At 42.5% G+C, this 27,598-nt stretch overlaps 1 protein-coding gene across 1 annotated transcript; it reads left to right on the top strand.

Annotated features, from left to right (window-relative positions):
- Positions 1 to 314: 314 nt before the first annotated feature.
- rars1 (arginyl-tRNA synthetase 1) lies at positions 315 to 26,730 on the top strand. Its single transcript, XM_084940973.1, has 15 exons — positions 315 to 482; positions 6,564 to 6,698; positions 6,800 to 6,991; positions 7,300 to 7,408; positions 8,064 to 8,164; positions 9,169 to 9,290; positions 9,380 to 9,500; positions 10,201 to 10,330; positions 10,507 to 10,611; positions 10,916 to 11,094; positions 11,208 to 11,317; positions 13,486 to 13,591; positions 21,861 to 22,033; positions 24,230 to 24,477; positions 26,427 to 26,730. Exons 1-15 carry the CDS (start codon positions 438 to 440, stop codon positions 26,534 to 26,536), a joined length of 1,986 nt encoding a protein of 661 aa, XP_084797099.1. The 5' UTR covers positions 315 to 437; the 3' UTR covers positions 26,537 to 26,730.
- Positions 26,731 to 27,598: the final 868 nt, after the last annotated feature.

Here is a 27,598-nt window from a genome sequence, read left to right as displayed (position 1 = left end):
GCATTAGCAACAAAAAACTTAATTTGAGCCTGAGAGGGTTAAAAAGATCAAATAGATCGTCTCATATGGGAATGTCATCCTCTCTCCTGCTGCTTGTTTGTGTGCGTAGTTTGATTTTTGGGTCAACTTACAAAGAGCTGCAGCTGTTAAACATTTTAACTTTTTTCTATCTACTAAATCAATGTATCACTGTTATCGATACGGTGTCAGAAAATAAGCACAATAAGCTAAAACATCCACTGAAATCACGCCTGGAAGCTCCGATACAGCAGGAGGCGCTCTCAATCCGGCGCAATGCAGCGAGGAAGAAGCGCTCCCCGGCACCGGAAGTGGACTGTAAAGTTACGGGCTTCTTCCTTTCCTCCGGTTTGTATTTCGTCAGCCACGAGATTCCAAGTCCAGCAGACAGAAGAGTTTCTCCGCAGAGCTTCAGGAACATGGGAGACCCTGTGACCGAGTACACGGCCCGGCTGCAGCAACAGGTCAGCGGTTAATGCGAGCTGTAGGGCTAAATGCGCATCCTGCCGCCGGATAGCAACATTCCAAAGTTCTGCCAGACTTAATGAAAAAAAGTACTAATTTAAGATTGTTTGGCTTTTTATTTAATAGGTGCAGTGTCGAGTAAACCAGACATGCTTTGATTGAATATCTATGCATTAGTGTCAAATTCGGGTTAAGTTTGTTAAATCAAACGTGTCTTGTTGTAGTCGGAGGTCCCTTTGATTTGTTCGAGGACACTGCTTTGACAGCGCATGAAGGAGGAATGGCATGAAGAGTTTTTACTTGTTAAAGAGCTGTGCTTCGTTATTGTAAGTCACATATATGCCGAACTTACCAGATGTGACTGGCTATCACCTGTGCACAGTGGAGCCCAGAAAGATGAGTGACTACTGAAAATGAAAGGAGGAGTTAAATCGGAAGATTTTTAAATTGAGTCTGGCGAGAACATTTTTCTCTACTTAACCCTGGCATCAAACTTATTTTTTCAGAAAAATAAATATTTCACATTCCTTTTTGGGAGCTTGGAGCGCCGTTTTTATGATATATGATATGTATATGAATCAATAAATTACCCCACCCACCGTAAGGACATATTCTGTACTTAAGTAGAAGTACAGATAATCCTGTTTTAAAAATAAAAGTGAAAGTACCAAGTTTGAAATGCACTAGTAAGAAAGTAAAAGTATCTCCTTGAAGGACATTTTTACCACCTGTTTTTATGCAAAGCTAACTGAACCTTGTGCTTTATTAACATAATGATAAAATAATATCAGTCGTTGGGAATAGAAACTCTTTAATTCTAATTGTAGTTTGAATCTGAAGGAAAATAGAAGAAAGCTGTATTTTGTGTTACCTACATTGTAGAAGGTGACTTTGTGTTTAAACAGGAAAATGTGTCCAGTCAGGCGTTAAAGTGGATTCAGCAGGTGGAGGAATCAGTTGTCATGCCTCTGTGTGGGGAAAAGAATCACAACTCATAATAATTTCTATTGAGAGCTCCAGTAGATTTTCTTAGTGTACAGGCTGTGATCAGCTGACCTGCTGCTCTCTGTGGATGTACACAACTGAATTCAACCAGATGTGAGCAGATGTTTCAATAGTAGTCCTGGCTGATTTCCATCCTCTACACTGACACTACACTGTTTATGCTGTGTTTATAGTAGACGTTATGAAGTTAATATGATAGTGGAATTCAGTCAGAATCACAGCATCATCAGCTAAACTTTATATGAATCTCTGCTACACTTGATGTAAACCTAACTGTGACCATGAACCCACAGCCACTGTGCACCAGTCACACACTGTTCTCCACTTTAAATCCACCACATTGCAGCAAAGTAACCTGTTTATCCTGCACTGACCTGCAGAGTCACATATGTGAGGATTTTCATGCAGCCTTTAAATTACAGTTAGTCTGCCTCAGTTTGTTTACTAGCATGTTTCACAATATGAAAAAACATAATGTCACATGTACAGACCCAATATCTGATATAAAAACATGAGCAGTCCTTACCTTGAAATCTAAGCATTAAGGTGGTGTTTGCTGCCCTCTAGTGGAGATTAAGCAGGTTTTAATTCACTTTGAAAACACATCAGGTGTTGTTGTAAAGACCCACCTTTTAGCACATCCCAGCACACCCACTCACTTCACCAGATGCACCTTGTTTAGTTCTCTCACCTTTGATTGGGTGTGGTGCTTGTCCTTAATTGCACTCACCTGTCACACATTATATATATAAGGACTGCATTCACTTTTGGCTCACTCTTTCTTCACTCCCACACGGGGCGGCAGCAGAGGTGAGGTTCTGTTTGGGTTTTTATTTTATGTGTTGTTTAAGGTAATGAGTAACTCAAATCTGTTTTCTTTCAGCATTGGCAGTCCATGTGTGTCTTTCCTTCCTTCCTTCTTTGCTTTATTGATTTGAAGAATAAAAGGAGAACCCTGTGAATGATTAGATGACTGCTTATTCTTATTCTAATCGGATGAGCCCATGATGCTGATTACTTAAACCCTGAGCCTTCCTTCCTTAATAACAGGTGTGTTTTCACAAACACAAAGATGTGGAAAAAAAATCATGCTGGATATCTAACCAGGGCGTCAGCGAGCTTGTGCTCAGTCTGAGGTTCACCCTGGAGGCGTTGGACGGGCTGAAACATAACGTCTCCGAGGTGTTCAGTCGGATAAGGCGAGCGTTGTCTCATCGTTGCACCTGGTGAACGTCAATAACACCAAAGCAGCTGAACCTGATTAAAAACCTCCTCTGATACTAACTGATAACATCAATAATTCAGAAGTTTAACTAACTTCCTTTATTCTTTTGAACAGTGTATTTATAACTGTACCACTCTTTAAGGCCTTTCTGAAATAGTTCCTGTTACCAGGTATTTAAACGCATGTTTGATGGGAGCTTAAAGAGCGCTCGTCTTTCTGGTTTGCAATGAAAACATTTCTTGCATGAGCTGTTGTGCACACATTGTAAAACAAATACTTTCAGTTTTGCTTTGGTGAAGGATGTGCGCTTTAAAGACTTGAAGGTCTGCTTTGTTATCACTTTGTTGGTGTCCTGTGGTGTGATGTTGGTGTGTCACCAGCCCGACCTGAGCTAGACTTTAAAAGTCACAACAGCGATGTGTTTCTGAACTCCGAGGCTCACTTCTGTTCAGTGGGCTTTAGGTGAAGTTGTCGGTTCCTAATTTTCCTTCTGTTTTGTGTGGAGCTTTCATCTGATTTTGGACACGTTAAGCAACGAGACGCTTTTACTGAATAAACTGAAGCGTAAATTTGATGTGGGTGTTTTTGCATTTTGCTTTCAGAAGACTGCACAGCGCAACTAAGCTGCTGGAAAAAGAGTAACTCGCTTTATTGTTTGATAAGGAGTAGTTATTAATTACTCAGTTATATGGTGTACTGAAGGTTGTCCTGCTGTGTGGTCGGTCTTTTAGTGGAAGGATAGTTTTGTATTTTCTTATTTTTTTTACTTTGTTGCCATTTTCAGTTTTGAATTCAGTTTAGGTTCAGTTGTTTTTGAAAACAGGTTGCTTCATTTTAATTTTTATTGCTTGAAACGTTTAATTTTAGTTTAGTTTGTAATCTTTTACTTCTCTCTTTTGAAAGCAGTTGACTCTCAGTCTTGCAGACATTGAAATTTCATAAAAGCCTCATCAGCTAAGTTATAACAAATATTACAAGCAGGGCTCGCAAAATTTCAAAGTCCCTGGTAGCCCTTCGGCCAGGGACTCTTCAGTTTTTGGTAGCCCAAAATAAATTTAAGTTGCCCAAATAAAGAGCAATTTTTTGATGTTTTGTTTCCGTTACAATATTATACTTTAATGTATAATATTGTAACGGAAACAAAACATTAATCAAAAAATTGTTGAAACACAAATTACAACATTGTATAAAAATTACAATCATCAACTCAAATACTTGGTTCTAATTGAACAGAAATTTCTATGAACTTGTAAGAACTGTGTAGGACATGAATCAGTCTGTGTCAGATCCTGAATTTGAAATTTCCACTGAAGTCACGGGTAAGAGGCAAGTGGAACCAAGATCGAGGCCATTTGCTTTTTGAAGTTTGCAAAGACTGCTAAATTGTGCCAGTGGTAGTTCACTCTTTGCAACATAGTAGCTATTCTAAACAGATTTTTCAGGTTTATTTTTAGTATGTTAGTTGCAATTGGTGTTTGTTCTGGGAAAGATATTGCAGACTGAGCAATAATGCATTTCTTACATTTCTCATGGGTTCTAATGGGGGCCTTTCTTAAAATGACTGGTCCCAGTAACAAAGGCGCTTGTCGACTCAGAAATCGAGGGAAAACCAACAACACACCCGGCAGAACATTGTTATTTACACGGGTGCGCATAAGTGGTCCGCATGTGCGCATTCGCTGTCAAAATAAAAGACGCGCACCAGATGTTGCAACGCGCGTTTGCGTCCATATAAAAGGCAGTGTTTTTGTCCGCTAGAGTGGGATTTTCACGGCACATTCTGCACCACATCTCTGTGCGTTCATCATTTGTTTGACGCCAGCTCACCTCCTGCAACCACTTTTCCGAGAATACGCGCTTCTTTTGTGGTTCGGTCTCCTTCTGACATTTCTTTGGAGGTGGAGGAAAACCAAAGTAATTGCTTAAAGGAGCTTCTTCGACATCTTTAAGAGTTCTAAACAAATGTCTGTCCTCCTCCAGAAAATCCTATGTACGCAAACACGCGTTGCAACTTCTTATCTTGTGCGCGTTTTTTATTTTGACAGCGAATGCGCACCTGCGGACCACTTATGTGCAGCCCTGGTTATTTAGCTCGTCATATTGCAGCCACAGAAATTCTTTTGTCCATGAAACCATAAAGCTGCACTTTCTTTTTGCCTTATAGTCTGATTTGTCATAACTTTTCCGTTTTGTGGTCACTTCTTCACCCTGACCTGTCTTATTTGGCTGAGCAGAACTAAAATATATATCCTGCTGCTTTTACACACGCACTCACATAACGCTCAGCGATTCTCTGCGCGATCAACCTCTCACATGTTTAAGCTGCGGGAGATTTCACTTGTCATGTTTGCATAGTAAGCTAACGATTGATAAGACTATGTCAGAGGAATTGGTGCGCAAATTATCGTCACTCACCAATCAGTGCTGTCGCTCTCTATACACAGTTCGTGCGATTGCAAAGTGAAAGCAAAAAACAAGCGCAAATTCAAACGCGATTTCAATATGTCACATGTTGACAGTGGCTCACCGATGCCAATGACATAATTACCCAGCTACATTTCCGAAAGAATGCAAAAGCATTGACATATATTTTTCCTTCCTCTGACAGCCCGACGGGCAGCGCAGAGATAGATTTTGGTAGCCCGACTGGAAAAGTCGCTAGCCCCGGGACAAGGTTGAAAAACTAAACATGTATTTTTTATTTTAGTTTAGTTTTCCAAGTTCACAAATTGTTTAGTTTCATTTTGTTTTTCTAATTTTTATTTTCTTAACTAAAATGTTTTTCAAGTGTAATTTTAGTCTAAGTTGGCTTTATTAACTTCGCTGTGCACCCTGTCGAAATTGTTAAAATGTATTATTAACTTTTTATACATTATACATACAGTTATTATTTGCTGAGCTCTCTCGCTTACCCACCTGACCACCACGTATCCAGGAACTCATTAAATTCCTTATTTTCTGTGTATTGCCTTAAAATTGCTTTGAAAATGTATCAGCTACCTGATCTGAGAAGATTTGATGGGAGAAAGTCAACTGGCAGGTTTCTCTGCTGAGTCAAAACATTTATTATGTGGGTTAAAAAGAATGCAGGCCTGCAGATGTTGGTTAGCTGAAGAAAGTGAAAGTGTGTCTAATCTCACATAACCCAAGGCTGTTTTTTTTAATTTATTTATTTTTCTAATAAACAAATGTGTTTAAAGTTATTTAAAAAAACAAAGTTGTAATTGAAGTCCGAACGTGAGTCTTAAGTGCTCGCAATTACATTGATTCATTTGTTGAATTAGGTTCCTTGTTTCATACTTAAATGATTCATGGTCATGTTAACTGGCTTAGCACATACCCCACCCCCCACATCTGATAATGGTCAGGTGTGTGTATTGGAATAAAAACGAAACGGCTAATATCCAAAGAAAGAGTTTTAAAAAATTTAGGGGTGGCTCAAGACTTTTGCACAGTAGTTTACAAATATCAAAAACACAGGTATATATAAGAGATCAACAGTGAAATACAGAAACAGAGTATAAACTGTTAAAGGTTATGAATATATGTGTCTTTATAATTCCTGAAGTGTACCACAGGGTGCTAACTCGGTCCTCTTTTAATGATCATTGATGTAAGTAATGCTCGTAGCCATAGAGGTAAAAATATTTATACTTCCACAGTTCCTTTTAAAAATTGTATTTTTACAAAAATGGGCAGCATTTAAGACCCTAAAGCATTTTCTCTGGCTGGAACTCGGTGTAAAAATATTTACTATTTATAGGAGCGCGTTAAAGCTTCTTGAGCAGCTCCAGTTGGAACTTTCTTTCTCAGTGTCTTTCTTGGAAAATGGAAATATTTTGATATCTAGGAGCAAGAGATCCAGCGTCTGTCTGCAGAGATCAAAAATCTTGAAAACTCCCAGAACCTCAGTCAGTCTCCACGCCTGGAAGAGCTGCGGGAGGAAAACGCCCGACTCAAGTACCGCCTCAACATCCTGAAGAAGGTGAGTGACGCTCTGCTGAAAGATGTCCTGAGGCGTTTTAATCTTAACCTGAGAAAAGCAGATTGATGAAAAACCATTAAACCTTTCTGTGCTGTCCTCAGAGTCTGCAGGAAGACTCACTGAGTCACCGCGGCAAAGCCATGTTAAACATCAACCAGCGACTTCAGGAGGTCTTCGGCGAGGCCATCCGGGCCTCCTGCCCCGAGCTCGACAACCCGCCACTTTCCATTGCGCCCAGCCAGCAGGCCAAGTTTGGGGATTACCAGTGCAACAGCGCCATGAGCATGTCCCAGGTTAGACGGCCACGCCCGAAAACTGACGAGTTTATGGTTAATGGTTTATGATGGCTTACTATGATCTATGGTAGCTTGTTGTGAATTATGGTTGTTATGGTGGCTTGTTATGAATTATTGTGGCTTATTTTCATTTCTGGTTGCTTATTGTGATTTATAATAGCTTACTATGATTTTTACAGTTTTAAAAGCTGCAGCTGCATTGAGTCAAATTAGAGGATTGTATTGGAGCAGTGCAGTGTGTCCTGGTGTCAGCAGGTCAGATTAAAAAGCTTTGCTTCAGACCGTCTCTGGCTGTCGGGTTGCAGATGCTGAAGGCAAAGGGGATAAAGATGAACCCGAGGGAGATCGCAGAGAAGATTATCACAAATCTTCCAGACAACGAACTCGTCCAGAAAACTGAGGTCGCGGGGCCAGGTAGAGACTCCGCCTTTTAATGATGTCAACAAGACATCACGGCATTCACACAATTATAGTAACAGGAACGCTATTAAGTTCCTGTTTCTCTTAACTTTATTCTTCTTCTACCTTATTATTCTAGTTGCTCCGTTTCTTTGCTGGTTAACTACTCCCACAGTTTTCCCCATTCAAATTTTAAACTGTTCAGCTCTTTCTGCTAATGCCAGCTATATCATTTGGTGCTCATGACCTTTATACTTTTTTAAATATTAAGCTTTTTATGCAATTTTTTTTGGACCATTGAGATGAATGGGAACACATTACAAGTGTAATCGCTGATTTAGCTCGCCGGGTTGAGCTGTGTTTTAGCTCAGTGAGATGAGCAGGAGGGCTGGGTTCCACTCTGCCCATTGCAGCATGTTTTCAGCAGACAGTTCAGCCTCTTCAGCTGTTTTCGTAAGCCGATTTCCACTACACGGCATTCACACTGCATTTTTGCAGGAAATGCAACTTTTTCTAGTTTAGTTTAGTTTAATTTAAATTAATTTAGAACCTTGTCAAATGTGTACATATTTAAAGAGAAATAATTCTTTGTTTTGTATAAATATTAAAAGATTTAAAACAAGAGTAAATAAATGACTAAAAAGTGAGTCTAAAAAAAGTTCTTTTTCAGGTTTCATCAACATCTACCTGCAGAAGACATTTGTGTCCAAACAGCTGAGCAACTTGTTGATTAACGGAGTGCAACCCCCGCCACTGCCATCCAAGAAGAAGGTCTGTGCACATGCTGAAGTTATTTTCCTGCCATGTTTTTCCTTTTTAGTTAACCTCTGAAGTCTTTGATCCCTTTTTTAACATTTGATTTAATTATTTGTGTCTAATTATCTGGTATTCAACACAGTTTCACGCGCATTTTTTCTACTCTTGGCTCTGTGTGATGTCAAAGAGAGTACCACAGAGGCCCCGCCCACCAGTTTTATTGTTTCGGTCCTTGCCTTTCACAATAAAAGCCTTCCACAAACACACACAAACAATAACAGTTTATAGATTTACATCAAAGCAAATTACAGCAGATTTTAGGTTCACATTTTAAATATTTTTTACAAGTTGTGAAAAGGAAAATTAAATTTTTTTTCTTAATAAATAAAACATTTTCATAAAACTTATAGAAATGAGCTTCCTGTGAAGGCAATCTGGACGCAGAGATGAGGTGAGGAGCTCAGTTTCATATAGCAGGAACCAGAAAATGGACAGATTATTTTATTAATTTATTTATTTCAGTTACAAAAATAAAGAACCACATTTACTCATTTAATTATTTTGTTGCTGTAAAAGTAACGTTCACATTTTTCTGTGTGGAGTTGAAATTATTCATATAAAGTGTGACATAAAAAAAAAAATGTGTATGCTCACAAAAGCAGAGAGAAAGAGGTGGAGGATGTGAATGAGGGAGAATCCAAAATAAGCTTTTTCTATAGAGACAGAAGTTAATATTAATGCAACACTGGAAAGAAGAAGATTGCTTTTAAACTGAAGCTGTGACAGGAAGTAAAAACGTGTGTGGTTTATGGCAGATGTCAAAAAATTTGATTAAACACACCAAAACGGCACTGATCAAACATAAAATAGGCTTATTATGAACCATGACTCATGCAAAGCTGCTCTGATAGAGTCCAGGAATAAAAACGTGGAGCTGGTCTTCTTGAGTTCACCTGTGATGGGTTTACCTGTCTCAGCGTCTGCATTTATCAGTTCCTGTGTGTTTGTGTTGCATTCAGGTGGTGGTGGATTTCTCATCTCCAAACATCGCCAAAGAGATGCACGTGGGTCACCTGCGCTCCACCATCATCGGGGACAGCATGTGCCGATTGTTTGAGTTTCTGGGATACGAAGTCCTCAGGTCAGCTTGGCCGTGCTCGCTGTGTCGTAGCTGCGAACGTTAAAAACCTTTCAAGAAATAAAATCTAATGTTAGTTTTTATTTCTGCAGGCTGAACCACGTGGGGGACTGGGGTACCCAGTTTGGGATGCTGATCGCCCACCTGCAGGACATGTTTCCGGACTACCTGACCGTCTCCCCTCCCATCAGTGACCTGCAGGCCTTCTACAAAGTCAGTTCATCCCGTCTCTGTGTGTGATCAGGCTGCTTTTGGGGAAAATCCCATGTGGGGTTAGGGCCCTTTAAGGGTTTTACCCCAAGTGCAGTTTTTTAACCATCATAACTTTGCACTTACTTAGTCCCTATGACCCCAAAGCGCTTTACACTACATTCAGTCATCCACACATTCACACACTGGTGATGGCAGCTACATTGTAGCCACAGCTGCCCTGGGGCGCACTGACAGAGGCGAGGCTGCTGGTCACTTCAGCTCAAACACAAAAAGATGTGGCTGCCGTTGTTCCTTTGAGCCAGAAAGTTGACCTGGGACAGCCACCTGTCCCACATGGTGATGCGAGCCGTGAAAGTTTGCCCAGAATGCACTTTTTGAAGTTTCTGCATTCATGACACTGATCAAATGTTCGGGTACAGACATTAATCTGGTGCAGCTTAAACGTGTCTTCAGCCCTGAAGGTTTCATGTCAACGTTTCCTGTAACTGTGAAGTTATTAAAGCTCAAAAATGCTGCAGAAATAAGAAAAAAGCCCCAAATTAAACCGACCCTGAGGCTTCTGAACATATTCAGTGTGAGGGGAAAATGTTTTCATGCCTTCATTAGATGAACTGGAGTTATTGTGTGGGAGACACGTTTTCTCAGATTTGACTGTGACAGTGAAACCAGGGAGCTGACAGTCTCTCGTACTCTCGTTCAGGAGTCAAAGAAGCGCTTTGACACGGACGAGGAGTTTAAGAAGCGGGCGTACCAGTGTGTCGTCAAACTGCAGAGCAAAGAGCCGGAGTTCATCAAAGCCTGGAACCTCATCTGTGACGTGTCCAGGAAAGGTACGTCGGGTTTTAGCCTTTCATGCTAACAGGAATGAAACACTCGTCCCTGATTCAGAGCCGCTGGCCTTAAATTAGTCATGTGACACGAGAAAGGGTTTAACCCGTTGAAGCTCCTCCCCCTCTTTAGAGCAGCCGTGACAGGTTTTAATTATTTCTTTTTTTTATTTCTCCAGAGTTTCAGAAAATTTACGACTGCCTGGACATCAAGCTCATCGAGAGAGGAGAGTCGTACTACCAGGGCCTGATGGTTGAGGTGGTGAAGGAGTTTGAGAAGAAAGGTCAGTGTGCAGCAGGTCAAAGGTCACGGAGGGCATTTCTGAGCATTTAGGGTTACCAGAAATAGAGCTTATTTGTTCCCTTGATCACACTGATTTTTATAGAAATCTTTCTAGAATCAGTTTTTCCTCTTTCAGTGGATAATAAAGTGCAGCCTGTAGTTTCTGAGTGTCACCACCAGGTGGCAGCATTGCCTCATGAATGTTTGGTGCCCTCCTGTTTTTATCTCCTTGTCTTTTTTGGACTGACTGGACCTTCTTTCCCCTCTCATTAAACCACCTCCATCCTTTTAAATCTCCACCTCAGGCCTGGTGGAGCTCGACGAGGGTCGTAAGGTCGTCTTCCCCCCAGGGCAGCCCATCCCCCTCACCGTCGTCAAGTCAGACGGGGGCTACACCTACGACACGTCAGACCTCGCGGCCATTCGCCAACGAATCTTTGAAGAGCAGGCCGACATCATCATCTACGTCACTGACAGTGGACAGGTAGGTGGAGACGCGACCACAGAGGGTTTGGATTTAACTCTGAGCTCCGTCTCTTTCCTAAACATGACGTTTGGAGGGTTTCTCACTGGATTTGGGTGTGTTTTCCCCTCCAGAGCACGCACTTCCAGGTGGTGTTCGCCGCAGCTCAGCTGATCAGCTGGTACAACCCCAAAGTGACCCGGGTGGAGCACGCTGGCTTTGGAGTGGTGTTGGGGGAGGACAAGTGAGTTCAAAACACGCTCTGACAGTAGAGTTTGTTTTTCTGAGTGCTGTTTGAGGACCGCAGGTACCCGACTGTTGCCAGGTATGACATCACCGGGTGGAGACACACTGGGGAGGTAGTGCTGAGCAAAGGTGTGGAAAAAAGGGGTGGGGCATTGTCACTGGGGACAAAGTGTGAGTGGGGTTTGAAGCACCTGAGGTGGATCATGTGACGACTCTGAGGTTTAAAAGGACCGCCTCCCCGGGGACAGCCTGCCACTAGTGTTTTAGTGTCGACCGCTCGCGAAGGCTACGCCATAGTTTCTACATGGATTCAATGCAGAGGTGTACGTTAAGGTTAGGTCCTGCCCTTGGACGACGCCCACTGCGCACTTATAACTCCGCCCCTGACCTCATCCGTGGATGGTCAGGGAAGTCAAAATTCTAAAATAGGGCTCAAGTATGAGAGCCCACCTGATTGGCTGATAAATGAAGAGCCGGGAGGAACGCCCTGCAGCCGCGTTATGTAGTTTGTCCACCAGAGGGCGCTCTGCGACGGTTTTGGAATGCCACAAAGTAAACGAGTAAATGAATAACTACACGTAACAAACGCTAAAACAATAAAACTGCTTTTTGGGGTTTTAAAAAAAATGTGTCTAAAGCCGACTTCAGATCCAAGGTCTCTGCTCGCCAGACGGGCAGACTTCCTGTTTCCTGCTGCTCACATAAAGGCTCGTTTTATTTATTTTGTTTTTTTTTTCTGCGTCGATGAATCAAACGCAGGATTTTCAGCCACTGCCCCACAAACAGTTTAGTCGTTTGCAGCGAATCGCAGAGCCTGCCTTACTCAGCATGTGAGGAGGAGGAGCAAGAGGAGGAGCAAGAGGAGGAGCAAGAGGAGGACAGCAGTGATGAAAAAGTTCACTCAGTCCGTGTTGTTATTATTCCTTCCTCCTCTTTCATCTTCTTTACTTGTCTCCTTCCTCCTCCTCTTCCTTTCTTCTCGTTCTTCTTCTGCTTGTTTAATTAAATTTTCTGTTCTTCTGTTTAACTCCTCCTCTTCCTCCACTTATTTCCTCCTTCAGTAGTGCTCGTTCGCTTCCTTCATTTTCTCCTTCCCATTGCGTCTTCCTCCTTTCTCCATCTTTCCTCTTCGTTTACTCCTCCTCCTACGTTCCTCGTCCTTCTCCCTTTCCTCCTATTTTCCTCCTCCTCTTCCACTTATTTCCTCGTTTTCTCTTTCTTCTGCCGCTGCTTTAACTTTTTCTTTGATTTTTTTTTTTTTTTTTTTCCCCTTTTCTGGAGCTTCTCCTTATTCTTTTTGTTCTTCAACATTTTCATTTCACTCTTCCTCCACTGTCTTTATGTCCTTCTGTTCTTTTGTCCTCTCGCTGCTTATATTAAACCTCCATTTTCTTCCACGCCTCCTCCTCCTGCTTTTCTTGTTTCTTCTTCCTCTTTTATCTATTTGTAGATTCCAAGTCATCACGTTCATAAACTTTAACACCTCAGATAAATTTTTCCCGCCGCGTTCCCGGTTTTTTTGTCATGCAGTTTGAGCACCGGAGCACCTCGTCTCTGAGCGTTGGGTTTTATCGTGTCGTCGTGAGCGATCGCTGGTGAGTAAATTTGTGATTTGACCGCTTATCTGTCACGTTGTTGTTTATTCCTAATCAGTCGACCTGAGAAGAAGCGCCGGGTTCAGGCGGCGGGCTGACGTTACGCTTCGCGGAGGCCATAACTAAGTGCCGCTAAATGCCCCGCGGTAACCTGAGGGGGCGTAAATTGGCCCCACTATGTCTGCACCACGGCAGACTCCATTAGAAATTTATCACGCTGTTCTCATAATCGCTCATCCAGACAATAAGAGCTTAACGCAGCCACGGGGGGAGCCGTTATAGCTGCGAGTAAACAGAGGAGGGAGGGGAGGCGGGGGTTATTAAATTTTTGGCTCATGCTCGGCTTGTAATGCTTAGCTGATTTGCTTGATTGTACAAAATGTATCGCCCCGAGGCGAGCAGAAATAATCTAATAGTTTGCTGTCATGATAATTATTGGAGACAGGAAGTGGAACCTCTGCTGGTTCAGGTTGGGGATGTGAAACTCTGCAGCAGCTCCACTACTGGTTCCCCTTCAGGTGGTTTTTGTCGTCCTCGCACTGAGCCGCTGTTTCTGCCGTTTCCTCCACAGGAAGAAGTTTAAGACTCGTTCCGGAGACACGGTGAGGCTGATGGACCTGCTGGACGAGGGACTGAAGAGGTCCATGGACAAGCTGAAGGAGAAGGAGCGAGACAAGGTGAGGCTGCAGACGCGGCAGAACAAAAACGTGATGGGAAGTTTAAGAAAATCCTCACCTGTTCACACGGCAGCGAGGAGTTCGGGCTCCACACGAGAAACTGGGACGGCCCTCAACAACAGTCCCAGTTAGAGTAACTAACTGGCCAACGAGCATTTCAACTCAGATATAATTTCCACGAGATGACGTAAGCAAGAAGATTTCTACGGTGGCCCTGAGAGGTCAAAAGCACTCCAACATAAGAAAAGCAAGTAAAAACACAGTAAAAGCGCACAAAGAAATTAAAAGACAAAAGGTAACACTTCATAACACGGGTGTAATTAAACATAATTTTATTTTATTTTTAATAAATAAATAATCTACCTTTATATTTAACTACAAATACTTGAAAGTAGGCACAACAAGAAGGTAACAGGTCAGATTTTTAAAAACGACAATATTGAAAATTGGATGTTTTCCTCATCTTACATCGTAAATATGCTTCTCAGGGGCCACATTATGGACTGAATTAATCAGACAAATAATCATCAAATGTTTTTTATTATTATCAGTAAAAATGTTTTGGGCCTTAACTTATTATAAAATAGATACAATAACAACTTGCAGGCCTGCGTGACCTTAAAACGAGCTGCATGTAACGTTTTTCTCATGATCACTGCTCAAACATAAGGAAACGTCACATTCTTTGGACCCGGGTCGGTCAATAGGCTGCTGGACCCGACCGAGAGTAACGTTTGAGTATTACAGTTTGGTACATCGCCTTCAGATAAAAAAACAGGTTATCAATGGGAATATCCCATTGGATCTTTAAACAGACCAAACCTGGGGTCCCAGTACAGCCCAGTATGGGGTAACCAGTGTATTCTGAGCAGGAAGAGCCGGTGCTACTTCTAAACGTGTGCCTTTAACGTGTGGTGGAGGTGGAGAGCTCAAAGAGGGCATGAAAAACAGATCAGGTTATAAACCGGAATGATTGTTTTCCTGTTGTTGACTCATCAGCGGACGATCAGTGTGAAATTGACCAATCAGACACAAACGGTTCTGCTCTTGTTTGGATTAATGACTCAAAACAGTCGAGAGGAAAAGTGTTTGCAGAGGTTTGAGCTCACACATGAGCAGAGGAGGATGAAAGGACCACACAGGGCTGAGAGGATGAGAGGGAAACAGCCGGGCGGTGGTGTTTCAGCCTCAGTCTGTCTGGACGAGATGAGAAAGCTCCCAAGTTTGGCTCTCTCCGAGCGGGATGAGAGCGGGAAGAATTAATGGCTACTGTAGAGCGAGGTGGTCATTACTGTAAAATAAGCCTCGTCGGAGCGAATCGAAAGCCGGGCTCGGGGAAGAACTAATGAGCGACTCGCTGGACGGCGTCCCTCGCCGCTTCAAACGTCTGCTTATAAAAGATAAAATATTTGACACAGAATATGGATATAACATCAGCATAATAACAGGAGTTATTCCAGCAGACTGTAACCCAGGAGGGAGAATAAAAAAAGACTTTCCGCCATCGATCGAGTTTGAATCAGCAGGAGGACTCGTGGTTAAATATTCACCACACACACGTGGAGCTTTAAAAAGCGGGGAATCGGACCGGAGACGTGAAGCTTGGTGAGCAGAGGCTCGATGGGACGAGCGCTTCGCTTTGTTAACTAAAAACATCAACATTTAGGAGAACACACAGAAAATGTTTATTTTTTCCTTCTTTGTCCTCCCACAGTCCAAAGATGTGCTCGTTAGGCTAACTGGTGATCCTGAACTGAAGTGCGTGAAAGTCATGTGACACGTGCGTCTAACGGCTCATATAGCTACGACATCGCTAAAAACAAGCTAACGTTCATCACCATGTGGTCGTGCTTTAGATGCTCTGACTTTTCCTTGTTTCTGAAGTTTTTCCACGTCTTCTTCTTACTTTACATCCATTCCCATAGTGAGTCTTCATATTCCCTTCAGATTTATTTATATAGTATACTATGTGTGTTGTACTGTAAAGTGTATATAAGAGTCCTACCCAACAGTAATACAGAGAAAACCCCAACAATCATATGACCCCCTATGAGCACTTTGGCGACAGCAGGAAGGAAAAACTCCCTTTTAACAGGAAGAAACCTCCAACAGAACCAGGCTCAGGGAGGGGCGGGGCCATCTGCGGCAGAACCATTGGGGGTGAGAGGAAGACAAAGACGCTGTGGAAGAGGGACGGAGATTAGTAATAACTAATGATAAAAAGCTGACTGGTGTGTAAACACAGAGGCAAAGTGCATCATGGGAAACCAGAGGTTAGTGGAGGGTAAAAGGGAAGCTGACTGCCTCAGTTTGCTTGAGTTCAGCAGATATTCTGTGTTAAATGAAAGTTTTTGCACAGATAAAGCAGGAAGTTGTGTCATAAACTTCCTGACTCTCTGCTGAGCGCCTCTGCGTTTTGACTGATGACCCAGCGATCCCATTTCAGGGCTCAAAGCTCAGACGAATGTCAGACTTCACGTTTTTTTTATCTTCGGTGGATTGAGCATTTGTCAGCGGAGAGTCCTTCGAGTCTTTCGAGCCTCGAGTTGTTTATTTTCCTTTTTCTAAAGTCATTCTTCAGAAAAACAAACTTCTGCCAGCGTGTTTCCCGTCCGGTTTTCCCTCCTCTTTGTTTCCTCAAACCAAACCACGCCGCCGCCGCCGCCCGGCCCTGATCCTCCATCACCGGCTCGCCCGGACCTCGTTAAGAGCTGCTTGTTTGGTTGTTTGGAGGTGGGAAGTGTTTCCTGCCTGATTCAACTCAGAAAATACCTGTTTACATCCTTTTCTTCCCTCCCCGGGCCATCGTTAGCCGCTCTCTCCGCCTCACACAGCGAGACTCTCGACGTTCCCGTTACTTTGACTCGCCGTGTCTCACCTGCTGGTGCTGAGGTGTTTCTGTGATGTTAAACTTGCAGGGAGATTTTTTTTTTTTTTTTTTTTTTTTTTTAAAAGAGGAGAAAAACAAGAGAACCTGACCCAGTTAAGTTATTATGTGGAGCACTAGGTGTGGTACAAACAGTCGCTGACTTTCAGTTGAACTGCAGCAATTTTAATGCTGAGAAGGTTGCCGGAAGCCGGTGCCAGCTTCCCTGCAGGCCCCTCCGGCCCGGCGCTCCTCGCTCCGTCTGGGTCGGTGCCCACGTCTACCATCTGCTAACCCGGCCTCATTAAAAACAAACCCCAGCCGTGGCCTCCGTGAACCTCAGCCCGCTCTCTTACACTGCTGCTCCTTCATGTTTGTTTTCAGCAATTGTGATGTTTCACACTTTGCTCTCTCTTCATTTTTTTGTCTTCTCTGTTTGGTGCTTTTATTTCCTGTTATTTTCTGGCCCTTCCTGTCTCATCCTGCCCCGTGTGTAACACACATCCTGGCCTCTCCGGCCCTGACCTGTCCTTTTGTGGCTGTTAGAAAAGCGCCTTTCAGACCAGACTGTAAGAATTTCTCGCTGCAGGGACCGATTGTTGAGTTTACAACTCAGTTTTTGGGTTTTTTTTTTTTTTTTTTTTTTTTTAGCTTGTAGTACAGAGCAGGAACCTTTCTAAGCATGATGGGGCCTCTTCTCCTCATTCTAGCTCCATATTTTTATTTGTGAAGTAGCTTTGCATGATTCACTGTTCAAAATAATCCTTCAACCACATCAGGCTGAAGCGCCGCGCAGGCATCAGGCAGTGTTTATGAATTAAATTCAAATTAAAACCACAGGTCAGAGGTCAGGTTTTCTGAAAAAGTCACACAGCTAACGTATGTTCAGCATCGCAAAGGTGTTTCACTGACAAACATTCAGGCCATCTGCGATCGATTAAACTGGTCTGAGAATCTGCTGCATGTATATGTAACAGCTCAGCTGATTAGTCGCTCTAGTGACTCAACGTCAGTCTTATTTTCAAGGCACGTACATAAAACGCTAACGTGTCGCCAGGTTGAGTAGAATATTAGTCAAAAACCCATTTGGTCATAAAACGTCCACCTATAGCTCTGCTGGACTCTGAGGGTCTCAGAAAGGTTTACATTTATGATTATTTTAGCATTTCTCATTCCTGGTTCTTCGTTTTGATTGGATATGGTGGATAAGGTCACTAAAGCACCCCGTTAAGCTGTATGACCTGGTAATCAGGTGTTCTGGACCTAACGACACTAGATCCTCTAAAGATTCTAGTATATATTTTACTTTATATATTTTTATCTTCACCTTTTAAAACAAGAATTGGGTGCATGAGTTTGAATTTATTTAGGATTTTCTCTAATCTACACTCTTCAATGGTTTGTCTTCCTCTTACTACATCAAAATAAGATCATCAGTCTTCCTCGCTCAAGTTTCAACTAGGGCTGCCACGATTAGTCGACTATCAAAATCGTCGACGACTGATTTAATAGTCGACACGTCGTTTGAAGCTTTGTAAGATCCCAAAAGACGCAGGAATAAGTAGCAGGATTTAAGAGTGTAATAACGGACTGAAACAGAAGATGGCAGCACTGCATGTACAAGGATGCCAGCTGCCGTTAAACCCCGAAGAAGAAGAAGAAGCTGTGTCCCAGAATTCATAGCGCGGCCCAGCTCAGTTTCCAACAATGGCGGCAGCTAGTTAGTTTTAATATTACTCTTATTACTCTTTCTGGGTCACAAAATAAACGTTTGATATATTTTCAGGTGAGAATGTAATGAGAATGTCAAGACACCACATACTTTCAAAAGCGCTCCGACGTTTTCGGAGACGTCTGTTAGCCACTAGCTCGATAGCTAGCTGGGGGCAAGGCTCGATAGAGCCGTGAGAACACCGGACTCCCGGCAAATCGTTTTCAAACCCAGCACAGTCTTTCGCTACTCAGGTTAAACATATATAAGTCACTTAGATAACTTAAAAATGTTATTGTTTGGTTTTTTTCAGTGTTTTATTTGTTCCTGAGTAAATCGGTTTGGCTGAGATTAAAGTTATAGTTTTTACACAGCTGCATAAACGTCAAGCAGACAGCTGATTATCAGAAGTGTGAGATGCTCGAGAATATACTCCGGTGTCCCCTTGTATTTTAGATAGCAAGGAGTTTATTAAACTTCACCGAAACGATCTGCAAATTTAATTTAAATTTAATAAACTATCATCTTGTCTTTATTTTTAGTTAGCACATACCTTAAACACTTAAAGCTGTAAGCTAATGATAGTTATATAAGAGCAGATGCTGCTGGTGCAATAAGCTGTACGTTTTACGCTCAATGGATGATGATCTGACTAGTCGACTATCAAAATAATCATTTGTGGCAGCCCTAGTTTCAAAACAGCAGCTCCACATATAAGTAAAACTTACTCCAAAGATGTGCATGTAATCTGAGTAAATGTTAATATAAACACATCAGAAAAATGGGTCAGGCCTGTTTTATGTCACTGACCCTCTTCTAAAGAAACAAGTGGTACGTCCCAGACGCTGGCTTTGGAGAATCACTGCACCCCTTGATCAGGATATCTCATTTAAAAGAAATAATTGTGTATTAGGAGCAAAAAATGGTGATAAATATGTTTAATTTCTGACTAAATACAAAGAGAATTAAAATAAAGTGCCTTTCTTTGATAAGACGAGTAATCAGTTGGCTAGTCTTTGGACCAGTTGTCGAGTACTTCTGGCTCCAGCTTATTAAACGTCTGAATATGTCTTTAAGGCAATTTATTTTCTCCTACACTCTTAGAGTAGAGGCTTCTCAGTCTTGGATTATAGAGGCTTCCCTTTAAACTCTCAGAGCTCGCTCTGTTCTGCTGTAATTCAATAAAGGATCCAAGATTTTATATTGAAGGTTTGTCCTTGAATCAGGAGGTCACAGCTACCAGGGGGATGAGATCTATTGTTTCTTTGGAGCCACTCTGAGAGCTCAGCGAAGTAACATACACCTTCTAGTACTAAATAAAAGAACATCAAGCCCCGTTTGAAAGATGGGATTAAGATTCAGGGCAGAATGCAATGAAAGGAGGGGAAGGCAGAGTTTTAAAGATTCATATTTTTATAGATCATTTCAGAAATTTCCACTTCAAACTTTTTCCCCTCGACACTTTTGAAAAGATGGGACAAAAATGAGAAAACCTTGTATCTGCTGCGGTAATTTTGAAAACACATTGATGTCTTTTAGAGGCTCTGCAGGAGGAGGAGGATTTGAATTTAGGATTTGGTTCATAAATGGAGTGAAAATGGAAGATTCGACCGGGAGACAAATGTCTGTGAATGCCAGGATGATTAAAAACATTTACTGCAATCATTTCATAAAATATTTATGTTTACATTTTTATATTCCAGAATCTCAAAGCCCAGAATTGTTCCTCCGCTGGGAATAATTACAACAATTCACCCATTGTAGTTGTTGAAGGTGGAAAGTATTGATGGAGACCAAAACTGTATTTTATAGCTGGCTGTGAAGATTTATTTACGGCTGTAAGGTTGGTCATCTTAACATGGCAGTCTATGGGGACTGACTCACTTTTGGAGGCGGCCTCTAGTGGACATTAGCGGAACTGCAGGTTTTAGTGCTTGATTTGTCTTTCTGTTCAGGAAAAATAAGCGATCGCATGTTCAATGTTGTAACCAGCTGTTCAACCAGAGGTTTACACTCGACCACTCGCTGTTCGACCACTTTGGGTCATAAGCTGATTGCACAGGTTGCATTGTGGGAGGCAACCTGTCTACAAACAATCACAGTCCACCTCACTGCAGTCACTCTCAGACTCGTGGATCTAATTTAGAAAAGCAGAGTGACTGCAAAGTAGAGTTTGGCGATTGGACAAATATATCGACTATCGGCGGCCGTTTTTACAAGGGCGATTTATTTATTTGCCCATGAGTCAGTTTGCTAATAATGATGGAGCTAATGGAAGCAGTCAAGAGAAGAAAAAAGTTAGTCGTGTTTGAGTACTTTGCTCGCTATACGTCTGCACAAGCGGCACACTGCTTTGGTTACATCCTTAGGTTTACCTTTTTCATCTAGTTTAAAGCCAAAGAAATCCCAAATTGGCAACTTTTATATTTCTTTTTTAGTGCTGTCAGCGTTAACGCACCATCATCACAACTAATGTGATTAACAACCCGTCTGGAGCACAGACTGAGTCAAAATCCCTGAAATGTCTCTGTCAACACATTTCGGGCAGTTTGTCCAAAGTTTCTGCGCTCCAGATGGGTTGAGTGTGTTAAAAATTTTAATGGCGTTAATGGTGATGACCGCGTTAATGCCACATTAATGAGTTAACACTGACGGCACTAATTTTTTGGGGGAAATTAGTTCGTCCATGTTTGGACTTCTTCTGTGTTGTAAATGCACAAATCAATCCGTGCATGATTACATTGCTCCGCCCATCAAAAGTCTGCGCATGCGTGAATATAACCCCCATCGTCGATTATTGGACTGACGCTTGTTGTAAAATATCGCCCGACCCTATTTCAAACCCTGAATATACGTAGTTAATGTGAATTTCTGTTTATGTAGACTGCAGGATATTTTCACAGTTAATTTCCATATTATCTGAAAAAAATCAGAAGCTAGACAAATGTCCTCCTGGCACATCGGCCGGAAAAGCTTGAACCCGGTCATCTCTGTGCACCTCTGGTCATAGAGCCCGAGTTACGTTACGTGACCAGTATTCCCATCATATTTATCTTTGTTTTTTTCGAGCTCTATTTTGGTGTTTCAGTCGAAGCTATCTCAAAAGGATTTGAAAGTTCAGTTGATCGTATGTAACAGTGGGAACAGCTGGAGGAGCCGACGAAGGCCAGTTTGTGTAAACGTTGGAAGTTTCCGCAGTGGAAAAGTGGCCATTTGTTCCAAATCTAACCTGCCCGTTACTCGCAGCCCTGTTTTCACCTCCTGTGCCATTAATCTTTGTCCTGTCACGTCACTTCTTCTATCTGCTGTGTTCTGCTTGACTGCAGTTTTTTTTTTTTTTTTTTTTTTTTTTTTTTTTTTTTTTTTTTAATCACTATCACGAAATCTTCATAATCCTCCTCTTCACTCCCTACGGTATCAAACACGTCACACACAGATTCAAGGGAAGGCTATGACTCAATAAGTCAATTTAATCTCTGCCTGAGGATTGTAAATTGGTTTCATTATTTGGATTAAATTCATCTCACTGGTTTAACTGTTGGAAGCAGAAGGTGAAGCACTGCCTTCAGTAATTACAAGCTGATTAAAACGACACTTATCAGCATTTTTAATGCCATAAAGCACGCCGGGCGAAGACGGCGATGGGGAGAGATTGTCTGCTTTTAATAAAAAAAAAAATCTTCTTTCTGCAGGTCCTGACTCCAGAGGAGCTCACGAAGGCTCAGAGGGCCGTCGCCTTCGGCTGCATCAAATACGCCGACCTCTCCCACAACCGCAACAACGACTACGTCTTCTCGTTTGATAAGATGCTGGACGACCGAGGCAACACGGCGGCGTATCTCCTCTACGCCTTCACCCGCATCAGGTCAGGGTTCACTACAACTTTTAATACTTACAGTTTAGATAAAAAAGATTTAAGAAGTGCACCTGTTCCAGCAGACAGTCAAGCACACAAGGATAAAAATACCATATAGATTTAGACGAGTTCTGAAGTTTAGAACAGCCTGGATCTAAAATGAGCGTGGACAAATCGGAAGACCTGATCTGTTATACAGCCCTAAAGGAGCTAATGGAGTGTTGAGTGTTTGTAACCTTACTGAAGTGCACATGAAAACTGAGGTAAATTAAACATGTGTACTCAGGGCTCAAAGTTATTTGCTGACAGGAAAGGTTTGAAAGTCTTAGATGAATGGATGACGAGTCCCGGCTGAGTACCAGGAGTTCCACATTTAACCTCGGTGGCCCACTCCATCCTGTCTTTGTGCCACCTCAGTCTTCTCCAGCAGTCTTGGCATTTCACAGTCACTGAGACGACCTTAGTTAGTCTTGGCTTCACTTTACACCTGGAAGATTCAGATTCGGACTAAATCCAGAGATAAAGTGAAAAGTTGCAGCTTTGCGCCTCTGTTGCATCTCTTTTCATGCAGCCCATCAAACCCAGTGTAAAATAACGAGCGGCGTTGCTGCTAACAGCCTCTTTTAACAGTAGTGACTGATTAGTTATGTAGCAATGCAGAAGCCGGTCTGTTTAGTAATCTGTCCATCGGTTATATGAACTATTGCTTGACCCTGAGTTTAGGACACTGAAACTATCCTGAAAGTTAAATCAAGTGCCTCCATTTTTCTCGTCTGTCCTGTACGAGAACCTCCCATCAGCACCAGTATACTTTCATTACTCGTATCAGATTGGCCTCGCCAGACCCTCCGCGATCGTTGTGGCTTGGGATTAGTCTTTGGGGTATTTCCACTCAGTGAGACCCAACCAATTTGTCCTCACCCTTATCCCCTCCATCGACTAAGCGTCTCCAGGCTGCACAAGAGCTGCACTGATCTTCCTCTCCAGCTTCCCGGAGGAGTTAGTCGGGGTGGCAGAGCGCCCGGCAAAGGATTGATCCCCTCTCCCTCTCTCTCTTTTTTTTTTTTTTTTTTTTTTCCCTCCAACCGGGAGGGGTGAGCAGGCTCGCCCGAGAGGATTCGATGTTCGTGCGTTCAGTCAATAGAGCACTCAGTGACGGCAGCTGCCCCCTGCTGTGCTGTTCAAGATTCAGAGAAGAAGAGAGAAAAATGGACAGAAGCAGAACTTAAAACCCTGAGCTGGGCCGTCCAGTTTAACTGAACATGGACACAGAAGGAAAAAAACTGAGCTTAATCAGTGTTTTAGGAGATGTTGGGTTTCCTCAACATGAACCCCAACATCACTTCTTTCATGTATTTTCCTAAAATTGGTTTATTCATTGTTGAGGTGGAGGATAAAAAGAGAAAACGATGAACTATCAACGGGTCATTTTTATAAGCCGGCTTCTGCTTGGTTTGATTGTGGATAAAAGATGGATCGTTATTGGGAACACGATGGGATAACTGTGGCCGAGTGGATGCTTGGAGAATCAGACCGGTTTGACTTGTTTTATACATTTTTTCCAAAACAGAGTTCTCATCATATCACCAGCAGGAGATCGGGGGCGTGTGAAAGGGTTTTGGTGACCAGTGACGTGGAAACCGTCGAAGGTCATTGATATTTAGTGATTTAAAGTCACGTTGAGCAGAATAACCGCTGTTCATATGAAGTAGGCGGGTCCTGAGTTAAACCAACTTTGGAGTGGTCAACAACCAATGAGAGTGCAGGATACTGGAGCTAACCACTGCGACTCTCCCTGCTTTAAATGTCAAAACCATCACAAGTAAAAGCCGATTAGTCTTTGAGTTGAACTGATTCATGCCGATGTTTGTAATAAACAGTCTCAGGACTTGGTTTGTCCATCATTTGTTGCTCTGATAATCTCCTGAATGTCACAGAACAATTATATTTGGTATCTGCCTTTAAAATTAAGTCTTTGTTGAGCTCTTCACAAAATCACAACTGTTTCTTACGGTTTTTTTAAACTGCTGGAGATCATCATGTGTTGGTTCTGAGCATTTTCATGGTCCTTTGTAGTAGATTTACCCGTCTCATAACTATTAACTATTTGAGGCTATAGGTGTTAGACAGCACAGCCCTCCCAGTCGTTTTCTTTTTAGCCTGGACTCTTTAACTGGTTTTTAAACGTTTGTTTTCCTCTCGCAGGTCCATCACCCGTCTGGCCAAAATCGACGAGGCCACGCTGAAGAAGGCGGCAGAGACCACGGAGATCCTCTTGGACCACGACAAGGAGTGGAAGTTGGGGAAGTGCATCCAGCGTTTCCCGGAGATCCTGCAGAAGATTCTGGACGACCTGCTCCTCCATACGCTGTGCGACTACCTGTACGAGCTCGCCACCACCTTCACAGAGTTCTACGACAGCTGCTACTGCGTGGAGAAGGACCGGCAGACGGGTGAGCTGGGTCGAAGTTTAGATCGGTTTCAGGGGGACAACTCTCTGGTCAGGATCCAAACTTCAGTTTTGTGTTTGCGTGTTGGTTGTTTAGTGCATCCGATGATCGTTTTTTTTCTTCACTTTGATTTGAATATTCAGAGTTTGGTTTGATATGACGTCCTTTCCTCTCAGAATGTGCTTTTAAAAGTTACTCCAAGTTGTGTTTCTAAAGTACTTAAATTCTTCGGTTTTCTTTTCTGTGTCCTAAATTGTAAAACAAAACCAAAGCTGTCCAAACTTTGAAATAATAAACTTGGCATAATGTAGTCAGAACAAAAGTTTGAGCCAAGGTCCTATTGGATGGCCAAAGGATCCAGACCCGACTGTTTGGTATGAAGCTGTAAAGAAGGGTTTGAATTTTCGACTTTTCACTGTTGCTTTTGCAGAAGGAATCAATGTGTTGCAGGTCGTCAGTGAATCCTGATGAGAGAGAGGATGTCTGGACTGTTAGTCTGAGCTGAGGTCTGACTCATTGTACAGCCTTCCTGCTAACAAAGAGCCCACGGCTTAAAGCCTACACCAGTGTAAGGTCGTTCAAGCCCAGAGCGCCTTGCTGGTGGATTTCTTAGATTTACTACAGCAACGTTTCTTTGTAATGACGTTACACGATCTGTTTTGGAGATGGACAAACAAAGCCTGCGATTCTGTGTGCGGATCATAGAGCGGCCTTGCTTTCAGTTTGAGATTGATGTTAAAGGAAAGTGTTGGCCGAGGACAAATCCCAGGAGCCGAGGGCTGGAATTCTAAAAAGCTTGGAGAAAAGCGTCTGCACTTCTTTAAGTTGCTTGAAGACCAGCTTGACCTCAAGAAATCACATGATACGGTGGGGCTAGGGGGTTCGTGACCCCCTTGGGGGAAACTCCCACAGGGCTTAAATCTGGGACTCTCCACCATTTGACCTTAGAACTGAAGAAGCTTCTCAGATGAGAGCTGAAACGTCTTCAAGCAACTTAAAGAAGTCCAGAAGTTTTTCTTTCCAAGCTCTTTAGACTACCATGACCTGGATGACTGAGAACCTTCACAGCCGAGGGCTGCAATTCTTTCTCCAGCCAGAACAGTCGCCCTCTGGTGGTTGTTAAATAGAATGCAGCTTTGAAGCACTTTGCTGGGTCCATTATCATCTTTTAAACTGGCAGAGTTCGTTCAACCTGTTAGTAAGAGTGACCTAAGAGTAACTCCACCTTCTCATTGGAACATGATCACTGCCGGCTTCAACAAATCAAGATGGAGAAAATGGTGAAAATAGTGAAATTGGACCTTAAAATGGCGATCCACAGACCAGTGTGTGTTTAATTACTAAATGGAAAAAAAATCTTCTCCTGTCTCCATCCTTGTCGCATCACCGCACACCGGGATGTCGGCTTGTTTGGGTCCACGTTCACGCCCCTTTAACGACCTTTTCTGTGTAACGCTCCTCTGCTGCTCATTACCGACTTAATTTCTATTGGATTTCTTCTCCGTCTGACAGTGCGAGGCTGTCACGGCTGCTGTGTGCGGATGCAGATGTTCAGGTCACTGATTTTTATTTGATGCTGCCGGGTGATGGCGGCATCATTAAACGCGCCCTCTGATCTTTTTGTTGTTTATTAGTCTCGCTGTCTAGTGCACCTCTGACCGCTTCAGTCTCACCTCACCTCTGTTTATTATTCTGTCTTTTTTTCCATCATCGCCGCCTTAATTTTATTTTGTTTCAGAATTTGTATCTTTTAGCTGCCTTGTTATTTCTTATCCTCTACATAAGGACAAAAAATGGGGAAATAAAGTCCTGTTAAACACTCATCATGGGATTGGTTTGTGCTAGCACTTTTGTAAAATGCGTATTTACTGAGAAAATAATCAGATAGTTCAAGAGATATAAACTCAAACACGCCTTTGATTTCCTCCGTTTGTCTGCTTTTACCTTTTCAGGTGAGGTGATCAAGATCAACATGTGGAGGATGCTGCTCTGCGAAGCCACTGCAGCCATCATGGCCAAAAGCTTTGATATCCTGGGTCTGACCCCGGTCGAGAGGATGTGATGTCAGAGTTCAGAACGAGGGGAAGCCTGAAGATGAACCTCGGCAGTCTGAACTCAGTGAACCGGAAGAGTTATTTTTCCATAACACTTATTAAATCAAACATGGGACGGGGAAATCATTGTGTTCGACTCATTTATCAATGTCTCGTGTGAAGGATCTTTTTATTAAAGGGCGATTGTGAAACCAAAATATCACCCAGTCTTCCTGTCAGTCATTTTAAAGCTGGTTCTGTAAACTGCCTTTCATTTGAGACATATCGGCTTCCTGGTTTGGTCGGATATATTTAAACACAAACTCTGTGGTTGGGAGCTATTGTGGAAAAAAAATGTGTACACAGCGGCGCTTCAGAGGGTAAAGCTCTGAAATCGGTTCATTGGTGTGCGAGTAAAAGCATTTTGATTACGATCTTGGATATCACAGGATAAACTGGCTGTTTTTCAAGCAGAGGTAGATTACATGTGCTGCTGCTCATTAAGACCCTGTTTCCACTTCATGCTGTTAACACGTGATCTGTCTGGATAATGACGGCCAATCTGTGGGATTCTACGTTGGGAAGTGTAGGCACAGAGATGGATGGGTGCCACTTTTGCTCATTGGGTTTAATTTCCGAAAGCGCAGCTGGAAAGGCCCATTGATTGTAGGTCATTACACAGAGAGATCACATGGTAATTTACACCTGGCTCATCAGCGTACCCGGCGTTTTGTAGACCCTGATTAACATGATTTTTTTTTTTTTTTTTTCTCCTCACCCAGAAAAGACAGAGATGCAAAATATGAATTTAAAAAGCCTTGAAAAATCTGAGATTGCTATTTGCAGTAATAATATTATTACTTGTGTTTGTGTGTAAGCTAATATCTATGAAACGGTGTTTAGGTATTCAGCACACAAAACTGACGTTATACTTTTGTATCTCATGTTATGTATGCCAACATTAAGGTCTGCTAAGTCAAAGTCAGCTGTAAAGTTGACTTAGCTAGCTAGCTTTAACTTGGCTACATAAGTAAAAATCTGCTATGAGATTTCATTACTCTAAAAAGCAAATGTTAGCTATGCATATTTTG

The sequence above is a fragment of the Perissodus microlepis genome, chromosome 10, assembly GCF_051167445.1.
Source record: "Perissodus microlepis isolate ML-2025 ecotype Zambia chromosome 10, ASM5116744v1, whole genome shotgun sequence".
Classification (NCBI taxonomy): domain Eukaryota; kingdom Metazoa; phylum Chordata; class Actinopteri; order Cichliformes; family Cichlidae; genus Perissodus; species Perissodus microlepis.
Note: the sequence above shows the minus strand (reverse complement) of the source record. Positions and strands in the feature narration are given on the sequence as shown.

Coding starts and splice junctions, on each gene's coding strand:
- rars1 (XM_084940973.1), top strand. CDS start 438: ATGGGAGACCCTGTGACCGAGTACACGGCCCGGCTGCAGCAACAG. Junction 9,501..10,200: donor ACCTGCAGGCCTTCTACAAA/GTCAGTTCATCC, acceptor ACTCTCGTTCAG/GAGTCAAAGAAGCGCTTTGA. Junction 10,331..10,506: donor CTGTGACGTGTCCAGGAAAG/GTACGTCGGGTT, acceptor TTATTTCTCCAG/AGTTTCAGAAAATTTACGAC.